The 20,938-nt window shown below is 42.2% G+C and overlaps 1 protein-coding gene across 1 annotated transcript in view; it reads left to right on the top strand.

The window, feature by feature from the left end:
• Positions 1–20,479, top strand: part of LOC309564175 (oxidized low-density lipoprotein receptor 1-like) — a gene marked incomplete at its 3' end in the record, with an annotated part of 229,649 nt that extends 209,170 nt beyond the window's left edge. Inside the window, exons 3-4 of the mRNA XM_082268801.1 lie at positions 6,539–6,651; positions 20,335–20,479. Coding sequence (XP_082124927.1) covers positions 6,539–6,651; positions 20,335–20,479 — 258 coding nt within the window. The remainder of the gene's footprint in view (positions 1–6,538; positions 6,652–20,334) is intronic.
• Between the last annotated feature and the right edge of the window lie 459 nt (positions 20,480–20,938).

Here is a 20,938-nt window from a genome sequence, read left to right as displayed (position 1 = left end):
TTGTAACCTTGGCCAGATCTGTGCCTTGCCACAATTCTGTCTCTGAGCTCTTCAGGCAGTTCCTTTGACCTCATGATTCTCGTTTGCTCTGACATGCATTGTGATCTGGAAGGTCTTATATAGACAGGTGTGTGGCTTTCCTAATCAAGTCCAATCAGTATAATCAAACACAGCTGGACTCAAATGAAGGTGTAGAACCATCTCAAGGATGATCAGAAGAAATGGAAAGCACCTGAGTTAAATATATGAGTGTCACACCAAAGGGTCTGAATACTTAGGACCATGTGATATTTTAGTTTTTCTTTTTTAATAAATCTGCAACAATGTCAACAATTCTGCGTTTTTCTGTCAGTATGGAGTGCTATGTGTACATTCATGAGGAAGAAGAATGAACTTTATGATTTTAGCAAATGGCTGCAATATAACAAAGAGTGAAAAATTTAAGGGGGTCTGAATACTTTCCGTACCCACTGTACTTTCCTCTTATTGAATTTGAAAAGATTTATTATAATCAGGTAATTTTTACTCTTCTTTTTACCTTAGTAGATGATAAAGTAAAATATTTACCCTCTAGGCCCCTTAAACATGATACTACCTACTCATTTTCTTTTTATTAAATTGTTGCCATAGATCCTTATTATTCGGCGTCTTCTATGCTCGCCTGGGAGACGTTGGCTACATTCTAGCACATTCTAGCACAGGTGTGTTCCCTATACAGCATATGGACTTCAGCACATATGTTATTATGCTATGTTTGCCTACATGATACTAATGAACGTTCTGTTTGCTTTAAGAAACTTCTGATATTCAAATACGGTCCTGAAGAAGCACGTTGCGAAACGCGTAGACCAAATGTCGGGTGTAACTATGTATTCTATGATGTTATTCAAAATAACTTTGTGAACCTAATAATAGCCCACACTGTTTTCTCATATGTTTGGACACTTTTGTCCTTTCGAATATTTTATTGTAATTTTTTCTGTAATAAAAATTTGTTTTAAGAGAATCTGTGAGTTAACATGAGTCATTTCATAATGTGCCTTAGAAAGTCCAGTTTTTTGTCTTTGTGTTGAGTCAAGATGGGTTTGGTTTTCCAACCCTAGACTCCCCACAAATTCCCATCTCTATTTATTTTTGGATGATGGCACTAGTTGGGTAGTTCAGTATCCTTACAATTCTCTCCCCATACTTACAAAAGGTTTTTACCAAAGCCGCAACATCTTCCTCATTTCCCTCTGACATGCTGAGAGCTTACATAGTGACACTACCTAAACCAGGGAAAGATCCCACCACACCGCCAATTTTAGGCCCATATCACTTCTAAATTCTGAAGCTAAAGTGTGCGCTAAGTTACTGGCCAAACGCCTAACAAATATTATCCCCTCTCTCATACAACGTGACCAGATGGGATTTGTGAAGGAGTGCCAGACCTCAGAGGCCTCTAGAAGGCTTATAAACATTATTCATTACGCTGAAAAAACACAAACTCCTTCTCTGCTACTTTCCATAGATGCAGAGAAGGCATTCAACGGGGTCCACTGAGAGAATATGTCCTTGGTCCTCTCCAAATTTTAATTCCAAGGCCCTATCTTAAACGCAGTGCTAGCACTATACTTCTGCCCTACTGCGCAGGTTTATACATCTGGCCTCCTATCTAAAATCTTTAACATTTCTAATGAGACTCGACAGGGTTTCCCCCTCTCCCTGTCAATCTTCAATTTGATGATAGAACCCCTTGCAGAAGCGATACGCACACACCCCTTAATCACAGGATTCCAGGTTGACTCTCACCCACATGTAATCAACTTATTTGTAGATGATTTTATTCTCCTCTTGACAGACCCACTCACATCTCTTTTGCACACCCATAAGGTCCTAACAGACTTTGGTAACATTTCTTACTATAAGGTCAGCTTTGCTAAATCCCTCATCCTAGAATTAGGAGTACAGAAGCACAACAGGCAAAAACTTAAGCAAACCTTACCCTACAAGTGGAATGACCACGGTATCCTAAACCTAGGCATAACACTAACAGCAACAATATCATTAGCCAGCAACAATTTCAAGCCTCTAATCACCAAAGTAGAAATCCAATTAAAAGAAATATTGAAGAGAGAACTGTCCTGGCTAGGAAGAATAGCAGCATTTAAGATGACATTACTACCCAAAATCCTATATTTATTTTGTGTTCTGTCTATCCCCACCCCCTCCCATCACCTTTAAACCTTGTTGAGGAGTCTCATGTGGAAATTTATCTGGGGGGGGGGGTGTATAAGAGCGAGATCCAGATGTTCTAACCTCATTACCCACAAACAAGCAGGAGGAGCTAGACTGGCAGATATCTGTGACTACTTTTGAGCTGTTAGATTAGACCAACTTAGATGGTGGTTCAATACAGACAGCGAGCCATTATGGGAGGGCCTGGAGAGGTTCCCAACCCCCAATGAAGGACTTAACAGCATTTCTAGTAGGAGACCTTTGGAAACCATGGGATACCCTGGACCCCTCCATACAAGTCTCTATACAGGCTTGGAGACTGCTAAACAGCCACGGTGGTACCAAATCCTCTATAGTGGAATACCAACTCCTACTACATATACTAGAAGCCAAAATTCCTATGCTATCTACAAAACCGTTCCAATGCTATGGTACTACCACAATACAAGACTTCCTATCCAACTCTACTCCAAAGAATGTCGAGCGGCTAATAACAAAATATGGTCTGCCAAGAAGCATACACTTCCCCTGTACATGTGTATTGCACTTCCTGGGCAAATACCCCATTCCAGAGATTCAGCTCCCTCCCAATATCTGGCAATTTTACTACTCCCCAAAATCCATCAACAAAGGTATATAGCTTTTTAATAATTTTATTCAAGAGAGGCAAAATTTTGTAAATCTGTTGCTCTCACCAAGTGGGAATCAGATCTAAGCCTCACATTTACAGCGGACCAGTGGAAGTTGGGTTTCATCGGAATCTCTAAAGCTTCGCATTGTATCAGCCATTGAGAAATGATGCTTAGGATTTACAATAGATGGCAATACACTCCCCATAGATTAGCAAAATATTCCCTAACGCATCCACTATGTGCTGGCGCACCTTCTACACACCTTCTGGGGATGTCCAAGTCTAAAAAGGTTTTGGAACCAAGTTTTCCAACTAATCTCCTCAACCACAGGATGTATAACACAGCCCAATCCTGAACTTGCAATACTCCATATTGGCATTGAGAAATTCCCTCCAAATTTCAGACCTGTTATTTCCCACGTGCTCTTAGCTGCTCGCACACTAAACTGGAAGGGTAATAAAACTGTTAACATATCAGAGGTAAAGACATTAGTTCAACAAAACTCTACATTCGAATGACTACTAACTGTCAACTCCCTGTCATGCTCATCCTTCAACAAATTTTGGAAAATTTGGACTGAATATTAGGTCCTCAGCCCTAAATATTTGTTCTTATTTCATTTTTGTTGATATTAATCATATGAACTATTCTATGTTTAATAATAAGCATGTATCCACAACTGTGTGTTCCCTTTTCTTGTTTTACTACTCTTTGAAAACAGTAAAACTCAATAAAGGTTATTGAAAAATGAACTGAAATCAGAAAAATTATCGTAATTTTGTCCAAAGATTTTTCTGTCGGGTTCAGATGAAGCATTAATGATCCAATCCCCCTGTGGTCAGTTGAAACCCCTAATTTTTTAGATCAGTTGCTCACAATTTTGGTGTCAGCTCAATTGAACGTGGATGAAATTGTTGGAAAGTTGCGACCGGTATGGCCAGTTGAGACTTGTGAACAGGGCCGGTGCAAGGATTTTTGGCGCCCTAGGCAAAATAAAAATTGCCGCCTACCCCCCCCCCCCCCCAAAGCACAAAAAGCCATAATGTAAAATAAAGTGCAAATTTTAATAGTTTAATACAAAACATTCTGAAAGTGCAATACAACATATAGTTGTTAAGAGAAAAATACATGCCACACATTTTTACTGCGGGTCTGCGACAGGCTGGCCCTCAAGCGCAAAACGGCGTAGACCTACGACGGTCGCTCACCTGCAGCTATGAGCTGTGAGCACCTGTAGTCCCGGTTCACATTTGTGCGATGTGGGAATTCTGCGAATATGCAGCGTGATCCCGCATCACATCCGCACCCCTGGCAGTTCACACTGCCATATGCGATACGCAGGGGGGGTGTCAATTAAAAGTTAATGACACCCCCAGATCAGATTGCATCTCGCAGTGCAAACTGCATGGCGGATTTTGCACCGCACAGAGATCGCATGTAATGAAGGAGCAGTGCGCTCCGAATTACATTCGATCTCTGTGATCGCACAAATGTGAACCGGTCCTAAGTGCCGGTTCACATTATTGCGGCTGTGGTGATCGCATGTAATATCGGAGCGCACTGCTCCTTCATTACATGTGATCTCTGTGCGGTGCGAATTCAGCCATACACTTTGTATGGCTAAATTTGCACTGCACCCGCAGCAAAGACGCACAGGACCCTTTTTTTTCAGCCGCATCAGGATCGGATCGCACAGTGGTTCACACTTGTGCGATCCGATTCTGTGCTAACTGTAAGGTCTGGTTCACACTTATGCGATGCGGGAAGGCTGCGAATATGCAGCGTGTTCCCGCATCGCAAACACACCCCTGGCAGTTCACACTGCCATATGCGATATGCTGGGGGTGTCAATGAAATGTTAACGACACCCCCAGTTTGGTCGCATATCGCAGTGCGATCTTGCAGTTTGCACAGGATCAGATCGCACAAGTGTGAACCACCATGCGATCCGATCCTGATGCGGCTGAAAAAAGGGTCCTGTGCGTCTTTGCTGCGAGTGCAGTGCGAATTTAGCCATATAAAGTGTATGGCTGAATTCGCATCGCACAGCCGATCGCATGTAATGAAGGAGCAGTGCGCTCCGATATTACATGCGATCGCCGCAGCCGCACATATGTGAACCGGCACTAAAGATTGCACTGCGATATGCAATCACACTGGGGGTGTCGTTAAAATTTCATTGACACCCCCTGTGTATCACATATGGCAGTGTGAACTGCCAGGGGTGCGTTTGCGATGCGGGAACAGGCTGCGAATTCGCAGCCTTCCAGCATCGCATAAGTGTGAACCGGACCTTAGGCAGAATACAATAGGGAGCCGAGCACAAGACAAGAGAAGTAGAGAAGATTTTTTAAAACAGCCACAATAAAACAATTATACTCCATCCCAAGGATAAATGTAATGTTACCTCTCCCTCACCTCACTGAATATAGCAATTTAAAATGCACATTTTCACTCACGTTTTATGCGTGTTCAAAATGGCACCAGGTGGTCGGACAGGTCCTCTTCTCCTGGATGGATCTTCTTCCTTCTCTATCTTCCTGGATCTGGGGGTCTGGCCGGGGGCGGGGACTGGACTGGTCCTTCTTGCACTATTGCATCTGAATCTGCTGCTCCTCTGATTCAAAATGTGTCCTTCCCGCTCTGCGCCCGCCCGCTCTCCTCCCCCCGCCCGCCCGCTCTCCTCCCCGGCTCCCCCCGCTCTCCTCTCCGGCTCCCAGGCCTCCCCCCGCCCGCCCGACGTCATTGGCAGGGCAGGGGGAACCTCCACAGCTCCACTGCTGTGATGCAAAGACGCGCGGCGCTGCCTGTCACAGTCTCTGTGTGAGTGTCACACAGAGAAAGACAGAGAGAGACATGATGATTGATTTGATCCGCCGAGGGCGCCGCCGCCCACCGAGGCCGAGCCGATCGTACTGTTAAGCAGCACAGCAGCAAGAGGGGTGCCGGCATACAGTCATTGTGGACAGGACAGACAGTGCAACTTGGTGCAACAAGTAGAATGCTGGCACCCCCCTGCTGAGTGGCGCCCTAGGCGACTGCCTGGGTCGCCTTACAGGTAGCGCCGGCCCTGCTTGTGAACATGAGTTTGTCTGCATAAGAATTACTTTTCTCTGTACAAATCAATAGGAATGCAAACGTGTCTTGAAACAGCTGGTTGCACCCAAAAGCAAGGCGCATTAGTCCATCTACACAAGGCTGTGAACAAGCTCTTCAAAGGGAGTACATTCATGGTAAATTTGCATTCTATAGAAGAAAATTTTACTACTAGTATAAAATATCAAGGAGGACATTTACAAAAAATGTTCTTTCCTATAGCTTACATGCAGTACAAATGATACCTTTTGTGGCGATGGGGAACCAAAGAAAAATGTAGAAGAAGAAGGCCGAAATAGACAAGGACTCAAAAATTGTATTCTCTGCTCAAAACGGCATTGACAATTATTACAGGATTAGCATATCTTTAATAATTTAAAGAAAGTTGAGAAAGATTGCTAGAGAGAATCCACTGTAATGGGCGCATGAGTTGGGTGGAGGTCCAGTGAGGACATCTCATTGCTGGAGTCTCAGACACACAAGCCAGCATTTGATTCAAATTTTCAGCAGCCATCAAAACTAAAATATCAGTTTTGGATGAAGTATTCTTTTACTAATCAGCTTTTCATGACTCATTGTTTCATCACATCTAGGAGTTTATACAGAGATTGCTCGGACAGCAAACGGATGACAAATTCTGGACCGGAATGTACAAAGATGGAGATGTATGGAAATGGGTGAACGGTCAACCATCTAATAGCAGCCTGTAAGTAAATCTAACATTGCTCTTTTAAAGAGAACCTGCCCATTATTTACTGATCTGTGGATTTTAGAGCAGCTAGTGTGGTGTGTATTTGAGCTCAAAATGTTCCCTCCTATTGCTCCTTTTTGCTTTTGTGGGGTGTGGAGCAAAACCTGGCTTCATATATTTATATGGGTGTATGCAGATGTGGCCAACTTAGCCCCAGGATTAAGGATGATCGAACTTTTGAAAAGTTCGGTTCGGCCAGAACATCCGAACTTCCCGAAAGTTTGGCCCGGATTTCAGAACCCCATTGAAATCAATGGGACCCGAACTTCGGTAATCAAAAAACACAATTTTGAAGCCCCAAAACCCAATAAATGCCCATAAAAAGTGCCTAGGGTTCTGGGTCATGCCCCATTAACTATTAATCACACAAAAAAACAGTTCTTAAAAATTGTCATTTTTGATAAAAAAGCCAATTATTGAAAAAATTAAAAAAAAGAGAGAGATTTTTTGATTTTGACTTTGGATTTAGTATCTGGGGGTCTAAAAGGTGTGCATGTGAAGTTTCAGCTCTGTAGCATGTCCAGAACCATGAAAAAAAAAAAGATAATTTTTCAGTAGAACAGGGATGTGGGACCCTCCTTTAACTTTAACACCTATATGATCTTTTTTTCTGGTTCTGGACATGCTACAGAGCTGAAACTTCACAGGTACACCTTTTAGACCCCCCAGACACAAAATCACACAAAAAAAAGTTCTTAAAAATTGTCATTTTTGATAAAAAAGCCAATTATTGAAAAAATTAAAAAAAGAAAAAAAAAGAGATTTTTTGATTTTTACTTTGGATTTCAGATCTGGGGGGGGGGGGGTCTAAAAAGTGTACATGTGAAGTTTCAGCTCTGTAGCATGTCCAGAACCATAAAAAAAAGATTGTTTGTATTAGAAAACTTTCTGACAGGGGGTTGGCTTCGCTGCTGTAACACCTTGCCGGTTTAATAGAAGTGTAAGATCCTGGTACTTTCAGTACCTTCTAGCCTCTTACTTCCGGGTTGCGTTCCACCATTTAGGTAGGTGGAACGCATATAGCTGCATGTCTCTTTAACAACTGATGATGTCATCACTAGGCGCCGCTCTGAGCGGCTATTTCAACCGACGGTCTGCACTCACAAGGTGTTCGTGCAACCGCTCATTATAAATGCCTGTCTGATGCTGCCGTACCCTCCAGCTATCTTCCCTATACCTGGACTGACCGGAGCCTCGCTACCTGATCCTCTACCTCGCTTACCAGCTAGTGATAAGTACCCCGCAGGGGATCCCTTCCTACCAAACCACTTGCTATCATTTCCTGCATACTAAGAACTGTTACTAAACTCTAGGATACATGCTCTTCACCATCTATCACCTGCATCGTTACCTAGAGTGCTAGCTCTTGAGCCTACTACCACCTGTAACCTATATCCTTGTAATTGCTTAGCATCTCCTGTACACTTCATCTGCTATCACCTACCACCTATTACTTGTACATGATTGCTATCTCTCCTGCATACTATCTATCACCATCTGCTATCGCTCCTGCAACATTACTACCTGAGTGCCTATCATTAATTGCTATCACTACTCAAGCCTATTCCTTCAGTATATCACCTCAATACTATTGCATAGATATCTATCACTCCAACAACATCTTCTCTGAGTGTTTGTGTGTGTGCATACTGAAGCAGGCTGAGCCACTATGATGAGTCAGGAGAGTTGGATAAGGTGATTCAACACATCTCTACATGACTACTGAGTGGAAATTCTGCAGCTGCAAATCCAGTTCACTAAATCAAACCCCAGAGCGTTACAGATTGCACGAACCAGAAAAAATGGATTCAGCAGAATTAGCCACTCATGTGATGCACCTAACACAAAAGGTAGATGCATTAATTGTTACTCTTACCGAAGTGCAAAAAGAAAATCAGACTTTGAGACAGCAGGTAGCCCGTGTGTCACAGCTCACTGCTGCTCAACCCCGTGAGCCCAAAATAAACCCTCCACAAGTGTTTACAGGTGATCGGAAAAAATTTAGTGAATTTAAAAACGCATGTCAATTGCTTTTTAATTTAAAACCTTGTACTTACAATACAGACCAAATTAAAGTCTGTACCACTATCTCATATTTGTCAGGTGATCCACGGGCTTGGGCAGACTCTTTCTTTGAGAAAAATGACCCTCTTCTCAACTCCTATCCTGCGTTCCTAGCAGAACTTTCTAGCCTGTATGAAGACCCAAACAGGCAGAGTACTGCTGACACCCAATTGAGGGCTTTAAGACAGGGAAGGAGACCTGTTGAATACTTCGTAGCAGAGTTCAAGAGATGGACCCTTGATTCAGGGTGGAATGATGCATCTCTTCGAACCCAGTTCAGGCTCAGGTTATCCGAAGCCGTTAAGACGAGCTCGCCCGAGCGGATTTACCTGGCACTTTGGATGCCTTAATACAACTCAGCATCAATATTGACAGACGTTTACGAGAAAGGAAGGCTGAGAAAATGGGAGTACCATTACCCAATCCTTCTCGGTTTTCGTCCTCTGACCCTACCCCTATGGAGGTAGGAATTATACGCCCACCATTATCGTCTATTGAACGAGCCAGGAGAAAATCTCAAAATCTCTGCATGTATTGTGCATTCGCTGATCATCTGATAAGCGTCTGTCCCCTTGTCCTCAAAAAAGAGGGTGAGTGTTCATATGTATTACTGGGGGGATTAACGACTTCTTTTTCTAATCCCTATCATTTCATTCATTTGATCTTACAGTTGGACCAAAATAGAATCACTACCAAGGCTATGATCAACACAGGATCTTGTGGGAACTACATTGACACTAGTTTTGTTGCTTTGAATAAAATACCTATTATTTCAAAACCTATTCCTGTCTCTGTCAGTTTAATTAACGATATTCTGTTATCTTCTGGTCCAATTACCAATCAAACACAAGCACTTCTTGTTACTACTAACGAGTCTCATGTTGAGACCACCACCTTTGATGTATTACCTTCACCACATTTTCCCATTATTTTGGGGCTTCCCTGGTTACACATACATCAACCAAACATTGATTGGAAAACGCGGACACTAACCTTCCCCTCTCACTATTGCGAGACCACGTGTAACCTCCAATCTTATAAAAAAATCCTGTCTATGGTGTCAGATGAAATCACACCACCACCATGCTATCAGGATTTGTCGGAAGTCTTCCTTGAGAAAAATGCTCAAGTATTGCCTCCCCATAGGGACTATGATTGTTGTATCGATCTACTCCCTAACAGTAAACTACCTTTCGGACATGTTTATCCTCTATCTCAGGATGAACTTTCTCATCTTAAGGAATACTTAGATGAGAATTTAGCGAAAGGGTTTATTAGACCCTCTACTTCTTCCACAGCTGCAGGACTTTTCTTTGTCCGCAATAAGGATCTAAGTCTTAGGCCTATCATTGACTATAGGCAGTTAAATACTATCACAATAAAGGATCGCTATCCTTTACCTCTCATTCCGGAACTCATTGAACAAGTGCGTGGAGCCACTTACTTTTCAAAGTTGGACCTAAAAGGGGCTTACAATCTCATCCGCATCCGTGATGGGGATGAGTGGAAGACGGCATTCAGAACTAGATACGGACTATTTGAATATCTAGTGATGCCCTTTGGATTGTGTTATGCTCCCGCAGCATTCCAGCGCTTTATAAATGACATCTTCAGAGACCTACTCGATGTTTGTGTTGTGGTATATCTGGATGATATACTCATTTACTCTCAATCCTTGTCTGAACATGTAAGACATGTACGACTTGTGTTGTCCAGATTACTCGCACACAATTTATATGTAAAGCTGAAGAAATGCCTATTCCATAAGGAAGAAGTATTATTCCTAGGATACATCATATCAAAGAATGGCATTAAGATGGATATGAGCAAGATATCGTGTATTCTGGATTGGCCTGTACCAACAACTCGTAAGGCATTACAACGATTCCTCGGGTTCTCAAACCTCTATAGGAAGTTCGTCAAGAACTTCTCTTCTATTGTAAGACCGCTCACACAACTCACAAGTGTGAAAAAAACATACAAATGGTCTGAAGAAGAAAATAAAGCTTTCCGCTTGTTAAAATCAAGCTTCACTTCTGCTCCCATACTACGCCATCCAGACCCATCCCTCCAATACATCCTAGAAGTGGATGCGTCAAATATGGCTGTAGGAGCAGTTCTTTCCCAACGACCAACAAACACTTCACCACTTCACCCAGTTGCTTTCTTCTCTAAATCACTAAGTAGCCCAGAGGTGAACTACCCAGTGGGTGAAAAAGAGCTGCTTGCCATAAAACTGGCACTTGAAAATTGGCGACATTTACTCGAAGGTACCCGGTTGCCAATACTCATATACAGATCATAAGAATCTCCAATACCTTCAGACCAACAAGACCCTTTCCCATCGGCAGGTACGGTGGTCATTATTCTTCCTAAGATTCAATTTCTTAGTGACCTACACTCCTGCAGATAAAAACAAGAAGGCGGATGCGTTATCACGGTTAACCGAAGATAACTGTGCTGAAATCCCTTCACTTCCTATAATACCCCATGATCGTATTATTGTGTTGTTCGTTCCTTAAAGGAAGAGATTCTGCACAGTCTAGGACTGGATTCACCACCACCACAACTAAGTGCTGATGCAGAAGGCTTCCTCTACTTTGACAACAAACTCTACATACCTCCTGGTATGCGTACTAAAATTTTAGAACTATCACATGACGTACCTATGGCAGGACATATGGGTATGACTAAGACATTTAATTTACTCACCAGGCAATTTTGGTGGCCTGGAATGAAGACGTCTGTACAGAAATTTGTTTCCTCATGTGACATCTGTGCAAGGTCCAAAATTGACACTACAAAACCATTTGGTCTACTTTGCAGTCTACCAATACCCAAAGTTCCATGGGAAGTTGTGTCTCTAGACTTCATAGTAGAGTTACCACCTTCCAAAGGATTTACTACCATCTTAGTGTCAGTGGACCATCTGACAAAGATGGCACATTTCATTCCTATTCGCAGACTACCTTCATCTAAGGAAACAGCGGAATTACTAGTGAAACATGTGTTCAAACTACATGGAATTCCAAAGACTCTCCTATCTGACCGGGGATCACAGTTCATCTCTAAGTTTTGGCAAGCTCTATGTCGCATACTGCGTATTGAGCGGAAGCTTACTTCCCCTTATCACCCACAGACCAATGGACAAACTGAAAGAGTCAACCAGTGTATTGAACAATATTTGCGTTGCTACACCTCATACCTACAGGATGATTGGGTGGACCTCCTCCCTTTGGCGGAATTTGCTTATAATAATGCAACCCACAGTACTACTAAGCAAAGTCCGTTCTACCTAAACTATGGGTTTCATCCCACACTTCTTCCACCACGCATCCTACCATCAAGTAATCCAGTAGCCTCTGACTATCTCACCCAAATAAAAGACTCTCTGGATTTACTTAACACCACCATCTCACATGCTCATAGCCATCAAAAAAGGTACTACGACCTTCGTAGAAGACCTTCTCCTCAATATACTATTGGGGATCTTGTTTGGCTATCTACAAAAAACTTGAGGTTGAAAATCCCCAGTAAAAAGCTTGGACCTCTGTTTTTGGGACCTTTCCCAATCGAGAAACTCATAGGAACATTTGCAGTTCGACTCACATTACCGGCGGATCTTAAGATACACCCCATTTTCCACGTATCTCTACTAAAGCCACATATACCCAACCAAGGAATTAGACCTACCATCTTACCTCCACCTCCAGTACAAGTTGAAGGGGGAGAAGAATTTGAGATTAGGGAGATTTTGGATTCTCGTATCCAGAGAGGAAAACTCCAATATCTCATCAGATGGAAAAACTATGGACCCCAAGACGACACCTGGTTGGATGCTTCTGACGTTCACGCATCCAGGCTTATATGAAGATTCCACTCCAAATACCCTGAGAGACCAGTGCTATAGGCCTTCTGGAGCCGGCCTTAGGGGGGGGGGGGGGTACACTAAGATCCTGGTACTATCAGTACCTTCTAGCCTCTTACTTCCGGGTTGCGTTCCACCATTTAGGTAGGTGGAACGCATATAGCTGCATGTCTCTTTAACAACTGATGATGTCATCACTAGGCGCCGCTCTGAGCGGCTATTTCAACCGACGGTCTGCACTCACAAGGTGTTCGTGCAACCGCTCATTATACATGCCTGTCTGATGCTGCCGTACCCTCCAGCTATCTTCCCTATACCTGGACTGACCGGAGCCTCGCTACCTGATCCTCTACCTCGCTTACCAGCTAGTGATAAGTACCCCGCAGGGGATCCCTTCCTACCAAACCACTTGCTATCATTTCCTGCATACTAAGAACTGTTACTAAACTCTAGGATACATGCTCTTCACCATCTATCACCTGCATCGTTACCTAGAGTGCTAGCTCTTGAGCCTACTACCACCTGTAACCTATATCCTTGTAATTGCTTAGCATCTCCTGTACACTTCATCTGCTATCACCTACCACCTATTACTTGTACATGATTGCTATCTCTCCTGCATACTATCTATCACCATCTGCTATCGCTCCTGCAACATTACTACCTGAGTGCCTATCATTAATTGCTATCACTACTCAAGCCTATTCCTTTAGTATATCACCTCAATACTATTGCATAGATATCTATCACTCCAACAACATCTTCTCTGAGTGTTTGTGTGTGTGCATACTGAAGCAGGCTGAGCCACTATGATGAGTCAGGAGAGTTGGATAAGGTGATTCAACACATCTCTACACGACTACTGAATGGAAATTCTGCAGCTGCAAATCCAGTTCACTAAATCAAACCCCAGTGCGTTACAAGAAGGCATTTTTTTGGGTTCTTTGCAGTCAGGAAAAACATCTGAACTTGTGTATAGTGGTACTGTGCACAAGTTCTGATGTTTTGCCTGCCTCCAAAAACCCCCAAAAAATGCCAGCAAAAACACACCTGGGCATATTTTTTTTTTGACGCTAGCGTTTTTTTGGGCATTTTTTGGGGTTCTTTTGAGGCAGGCAAAACATCTGAACTTGTGTATAGTGGCGCGCAAATGCAAAAGAAATTACTACCAAATCTCAAGAGTCCATAAATAAAAATGGGGGTTTGGTCCCACCATATGGCCATATCGTGCTCAAGCCCACTACTGCGTCAAAGTACCCCATTATCAGTGGGTCCTACACTATCCATGAAAAAGAGATGAATCCAGCCCTTCTAACCCTTGGAGACAACACTCCTTGCTGGGAAAAATGTGCAAATGCACTACAGGGGACTCCTCCTATATCCATTTGATGGTGGACACTGATTGAGTACAGGTGTATGTGGGGGTGGGGAGGGCTGCTCAACCTCGATAGTCTGGTCAGACCGAATACATAATAAACAGGCAAAAAATTTGGGGGAGCATACCCATGTATTTCCAAAGCTGCTGCAGCTATGAACCAAAAGACATGTATATTAAAAAAGAATAGCGCGCAAATGCAAAAGAAATTACTACCAAATCTCAAGAGTCCATAAATAAAAATGGGGGTTTGGTCCCACCATACGGCCATATCGTGCTCAAGCCCACTACTGCGTCAAAGTACCCCATTATCAGTGGGTCCTACACTATCCATGAAAAAGAGATGAATCCAGCCCTTCTAACCCTTGGAGACAACACTCCTTGCTGGGAAAAATGTGCAAATGCACTACAGGGGACTCCTCCTATATCCATTTGATGGTGGACACTGATTGAGTACAGGTGTATGTGGGGGGTGGGGAGGGCTGCTCAACCTCGATAGTCTGGTCAGACCGAATACATAATAAACAGGCAAAAAATTTGGGGGAGCATACCCATGTATTTCCAAAGCTGCTGCAGCTATGAACCAAAAGACATGTATATTAAAAAAGAATAGCGCGCAAATGCAAAAGAAATTACTACCAAATCTCAAGAGTCCATAAATAAAAATGGGGGTTTGGTCCCACCATATGGCCATATCGTGCTCAAGCCCACTACTGCGTCAAAGTACCCCATTATCAGTGGGTCCTACACTATCCATGAAAAAGAGATGAATCCAGCCCTTCTAACCCTTGGAGACAACACTCCTTGCTGGGAAAAATGTGCAAATGCACTACAGGGGACTCCTCCTATATCCATTTGATGGTGGACACTGATTGAGTACAGGTGTATGTGGGGGGTGGGGAGGGCTGCTCAACCTCGATAGTCTGGTCAGACCTAATACATAATAAACAGGCAAAAAATTTGGGGGAGCATACCCATGTATTTCCAAAGCTGCTGCAGCTATGAACCAAAAGACATGTATATTAAAAAAGAATAGCGCGCAAATGCAAAAGAAATTACTACCAAATCTCAAGAGTCCATAAATAAAAATGGGGGTTTGGTCCCACCATATGGCCATATCGTGCTCAAGCCCACTACTGCGTCAAAGTACCCCATTATCAGTGGGTCCTACACTATCCATGAAAAAGAGATGAATCCAGCCCTTCTAACCCTTGGAGACAACACTCCTTGCTGGGAAAAATGTGCAAATGCACTACAGGGGACTCCTCCTATATCCATTTGATGGTGGACACTGATTGAGTACAGGTGTATGTGGGGGGTGGGGAGGGCTGCTCAACCTCGATAGTCTGGTCAGACCGAATACATAATAAACAGGCAAAAAATTTGGGGGAGCATACCCATGTATTTCCAAAGCTGCTGCAGCTATGAACCAAAAGACATGTATATTAAAAAAGAATAGCGCGCAAATGCAAAAGAAATTACTACCAAATCTCAAGAGTCCATAAATAAAAATGGGGGTATATATACACACATACATATATTTATATACACATCTAGACATATATAGGTGTGATAGTAGCAGAAATATATTACTGTAAATGATTTCATTAGCGCAAGCATATATTTCTGCTACTATCACACCTATATATGTCTAGGTGTGTATATAAATATATGGATGTGTGTATATACACCACTATACACAAGTTCAGATGTTTTGCCTGCCTCCAAAACCCCCCAAAAAATGCCAGCAAAAACACACCTGGGCATTTTTTTTTTTTGACACTAGCGTTTTTTGGCATTTTTTTGGGTTCTTTTGAGGCAGGCAAAACATCTGAACATGTGTATAGGGGGTATATATACACATATATGTCTGAATATATACCCCTAGACATATATAGGTGTGATAGTAGCAGAAATATATTACTGTAAATGATTTAATTAGCGCAAGCATTTATTTCAGCTACTATCACACCTATATATGTCTAGGGGTATATATTCAGACATATATGTCTATATATACCCCCTATACACATGTTCAGATGTCATGTCTGACATCAAACATGTCCTCAAAAAAGCACTGGCAGTGGCAGCCCCTGTAGCATAAAAAATGCTTGGCTGGTGAGAAGCCATATGGGTGTCCCGAAGCTATTCAGAGAAATGATCATTTCTCTATAGCGGTCACCCTGCTATGGAAGGGTTTTGTCACCCTTCCATAGCAGTCACTGTCAGTTAACCCTACACTACACTACACTACGGTCCCCTGACACTTAACACTTTCCCTACAGAAACTGAATTTTTGAAGCTAACTAAAGTGTAAAGGAGCACTCTAACTACACTAGATATCCCTTTCCTCACACTAATAAATAGCTAAATGACACTTTTAAAGTAAAATTAACAGAACTGCTTCCACTCTCTTCCATGTCCAGTATAACAATGCTAGGAATATGGCGGGGGCGATCTTATATACTGGGGGGCGTATTCACTAATGATTGGTCTAGGGACCCCCTAGTCACTCCAATCACATTCCTAGCATTCTCCTGCCCCCTCAATTGGCTTTTGCTAATGGTTCTGGTCCAATCACGGGCTTTTAAAGCCCATTTCCTGAAGCATTGCATTTTGGGCGGTTCTGGTTGCCGAATTCTGAACTTTTTGGGAAAAAAGTTCTAAATTCGGCCGAACCTCGAACACCCAATGTTCGGGCCGAACCAATGGTGGACCCGAACCGTTCGATCATCCCTACCCAGGATGACCTTGTGAAGCTGGACAAGTTTGCATAGGACCTAAAGGACGTGTGGTGGGATTATTTTTAGGCACAATCATATGCAACTTATGTTTTTACCATATACAGTATAAAGGTAAAAACATATACATTTTGTTGTAACGATAAGCTCATAAAAATACACATAAAATCAAGGCTGATAAAGAAGCTTAGTGTCAGGACCTGGGTCTGAACCTGCAACATCTGCCATGTTTTGCAATGTATCTTCTTGCTGAGCCACCCGAGATGCTGAATAGCTTCCTGTCTGATTGTTTGGACTTTCTTGCCTTGCCTTTTGTTTTTGGTGAACCTTGAATTCTTTGCTCCTCCCATGAACTTCCCAATATAAGTCATATCTCTGCACTTCCTGTTTGCCTGATTATTGTGCTCTCTCTAGCTGATATCTCACTCTTGTCTCTACTGCTGCTGTCCGTATCTCCACTACCACTCGTTACTGACCTTTGAGCTATTCCTCGACTACACTTATGCTTAGTCCCAACCTGCAACCACTTGTTACCAACCTTTGGCTTGTTTACTGACCTTGCTCCTGCTTGATCTCTACCTGCTATATCTGCTACTGGACCCGGCTTGCTCCCCTGCTGGTGGGGCGATCCAGAGGACCGTGATCTGGTACTAACATCTATCAAAACTCATCTCCACCATCAGGAGCTCTGGTGAACACAGTTAGTGCTTAGACTCTGCACATCAGATGTGTCACCTGCCAGGTTGACCTGCTGCTGCACTTATCCAGCTGGTCATGGGAGCTATACCTATAGCTACTGGTCTCTGAACCTGACCCTGGACCGTGACACTTAGTCCTCAAGAGGATATGGATTTTCATCAAACTTTATGAATACCAACAACAGGTCTTGCATAGCACATAGTGTTGATCTTGTGGATAACCCAATGCGCATTGATGCTTTCTTCCTCAGGAAATAGAATAAATATAAGAAAAGTACTTATTACAGAATTGGTCAGCCATGCATTATAACCACTATCAGTTTCTACCATGCGTTCTGCCGTTACGTAGAAGGAGATAGGAAGGGCGTGCACAAAGGGTTGCTTGGAGGATCCCCAATGGGACTATCCATTACCACACTGGTCCATCCTCCCAAATGCCATCCAGCCCATTCCAAGCAACCCTTTGTGCGTGCCCTCCCTGTCTCCTTCTGAGCGACAACAGACCGTACTGAAGAAGCTAATAGTGGTTATATTGCATGGCTGACCAGATTTGTAATACAGTCTATGTATCTTTCTTCCAATTCACCGAGGAAGAATAACTTGAATCACATTGGGTTATCCACAAGCTTAGTGTCATGTGCTATACAAAATCTATCGGTATTCATGGTGTTTGGTGTAACATAGAATGTGCAAATTTATATTATTTTGCATGAGGACTAAGCATCCTTGCCAGCCTTGATTTTATGAGTATTTTTATGGGCTTATTGTTACAATAAAATGTATATGTTTTTTACTTATACATTGTATGTGGTAGAGACATTAGTTGCATATGACTGGGTTTAAACAAAATCCCACCACACATGTCTTTCGGGTTATTTACAAAATTTAGGCACATCTCAGTACAGTTTGCATCGTACCCACCAAGACTAAAATGGAAACTCCTGGCTCTTTGTTGACAGCTGACAAATGAACTTGTAAATTCAACAGAGAATGAGAGTTACACACAGGAAGAACAGTCAATCACATTGCTAAGACAGCACGATTGAGATGACCACAGTCACATTGTTTGACTCTGATATATGTTGCACTGACTTCCACACAGTTAAATCATAGTCCTTTTTTGACTAACGCAACCTTCTTTTGGCAATGACCTCATTCCTGCATACTTTCAGTAGGTGAAGACAATATTTCAACCTTCTCAAAGTAGATGTAAAACTCGAATAATCTCCTGCAGCCTCTGTCAGCCACTTTTTATCTACATGCACTCACTTCTGCATCGAGTGCACATCATCGGTTTATGGTAGACCAAGCCAGCACAATGCGTGTTGCCACTTCCATTTGTAGTCCCTTTAAATCACATCCCACAAAAGAGCAAAGTGCAATCTACATAACACAAATACTGTATATGTGACTGTAAAAGTGACAACTAAATATTTCATTTAAAAAAAGAAATACAGTATATATAATATAAAATACTGTGAACCTTAAAGTGATCAATAGTAAATAAATATGTCCAAAAATCCATGATGAAAATCCTGAGCAGCAATGTACAGGTGTATCTCATAAAATGAGTTTATCATCAAAAAGTTCATTTATTTTGGTAATTCAACTCAAAAAGTGAAACTCATATATTTTTTATATATTATTATTATACAGGATTTATATAGTGCCAACAGTTTGCGCAGCGCTTTACAATGTGAGGGAAGACAATGCAGTTACAGTACAATTCAATGCAGGAGGAACTAGAGGGCCCTGCTCTTTTATATAGATGCGTTAAACACAGAGTGATATATTTCAAGCATTTTTTTCCTTTTATTTTGATTTTAAAATTCAGCATCTCAGAAAATTAGAATAATACACAAGACCAATAAAAAAAAAAAAAGGATTTTAATACAGAAATGTTTGCTTACTGAAAAGTCTGTCCATGTATGCATGGAATACTTGGTCAGGGCTCCTTTTGCATGAATTACTGCATCAATCCGGTGTGGCATGGAGGCGATCAGCCTGTGGCACTGCTGAGGTGTTATGGAAGCCCAGGTTGCTTTGATAGCGGCCTTCAGCTCATCTGCATTGTTGGGTCTGGTGTCTCTCATCTTCCTCTTGACAATACCCCACAGATTCTCTATGGGGTTTAGGTCAGACGAGTTGCTGGCCAATCAAGCACAGTGATACCATGATCATGTGACCAGGTATTGGTAGTTTTGGCAGTGTGGGTGGTGCCAAGTTCTGCTGGAAAATGAAATCAGCATCTCCATAAAGCTGGCCAGCAGAGAGAAGCATGAAGTGCTCTAGAATTTTCAGCTAGAGGGCTGCGCTGACTTTATGCCTATGCGACAATGCGACAATATTTATGCCTATACTGCGATGAATATGAAATTATATTTTTATACCTATTTATTGATTGTGGATTAGCTCATTATATATAACAATTTTGCGTGTTAGGATAACAAGGGATTATTTTTTTATGCGATAATATTAATGCCTATACTGCGATTAATATGTTATTATATTTTTATACCTATTTATTGATTGTGGATTAGCTCATTATATATAATAATTTGATATCTGTCATTTGATTGTACCATTAAATCTATTTTTTCTACCATGTAATAAAAGTATTAATATGCTTATTTTGTGTGTTGCCTCATCTAAAGTCCCATGACCCATGTATTTTCTATTGTATTGTATTTAGGGATGGAGCCATCTCGCTTTTGATGCATCAGATCATTTCCTCTTTTTTGGCAGTACAAACTTCCCCCTTTATGTCCTGCCACAATTCCAATGCCGCATTGTACAATTCTACTCTTCCAGTTCATCACTTCTTCCTAGGGTGTTGTTTTATTCAGCAGATGATGGATAGTCATAATGATGTTGTATTTTTGTTATTATCAGGTTCCCGCCAGCAAAGGAATCCTCAGGAAATTGTGTATTGTTGCAGCAATCCGGTGAATATTACGCTGAGGACTGTATTACACAACACAGATGGATATGTCAAAAGAATGCTGTGAAGATCGACTTCAATGTCACATACTACTGACACTGTGGAAAAAAAAAAAAAAAATAACACCCACCTCTGCCATAAAGTTATATTTTAAAGTTGATTTAACCACTTGTCTGCCGCCAGCAGTACATACACTGCGGCAAGGTCGGCTCTATTGCGTGAAATAATGTACCTGTGTGTAGTTACATGTAATAGCCTATCAGTGGGTCCAGCGGACATCAACCAGGGAGACAGAACGGCGGTCTGCCGATGTAAGCAAGGCATGCCATCGTTCTGTCAGAGATGAACACAGTGATCCTGTGTTCCTGAGATTTAGGAAAATGGATCTCTGTGTTTATCTAGGACAGTGATGGAGAACCTTGGCACCCCCAATGTTTTTGAACTACATTTCCCATGATGCTCATGCACTCTGCAGTGTAGTTAAGCATGATGGGAAATGTAGTTCCAAAACATCTGGGGTTCTACGGTTCACCATCACTGATCTAGTGAGTCCAT

Source organism: Pelophylax lessonae (assembly GCF_965119305.1).
Source record: "Pelophylax lessonae genome assembly, chromosome: 9".
In the NCBI taxonomy this organism is placed as follows: Eukaryota; Metazoa; Chordata; class Amphibia; order Anura; family Ranidae; genus Pelophylax; species Pelophylax lessonae.
The sequence above is the reverse complement of the archived record's forward strand: the minus strand, read 5'-3'. Positions and strand labels throughout refer to the sequence as shown.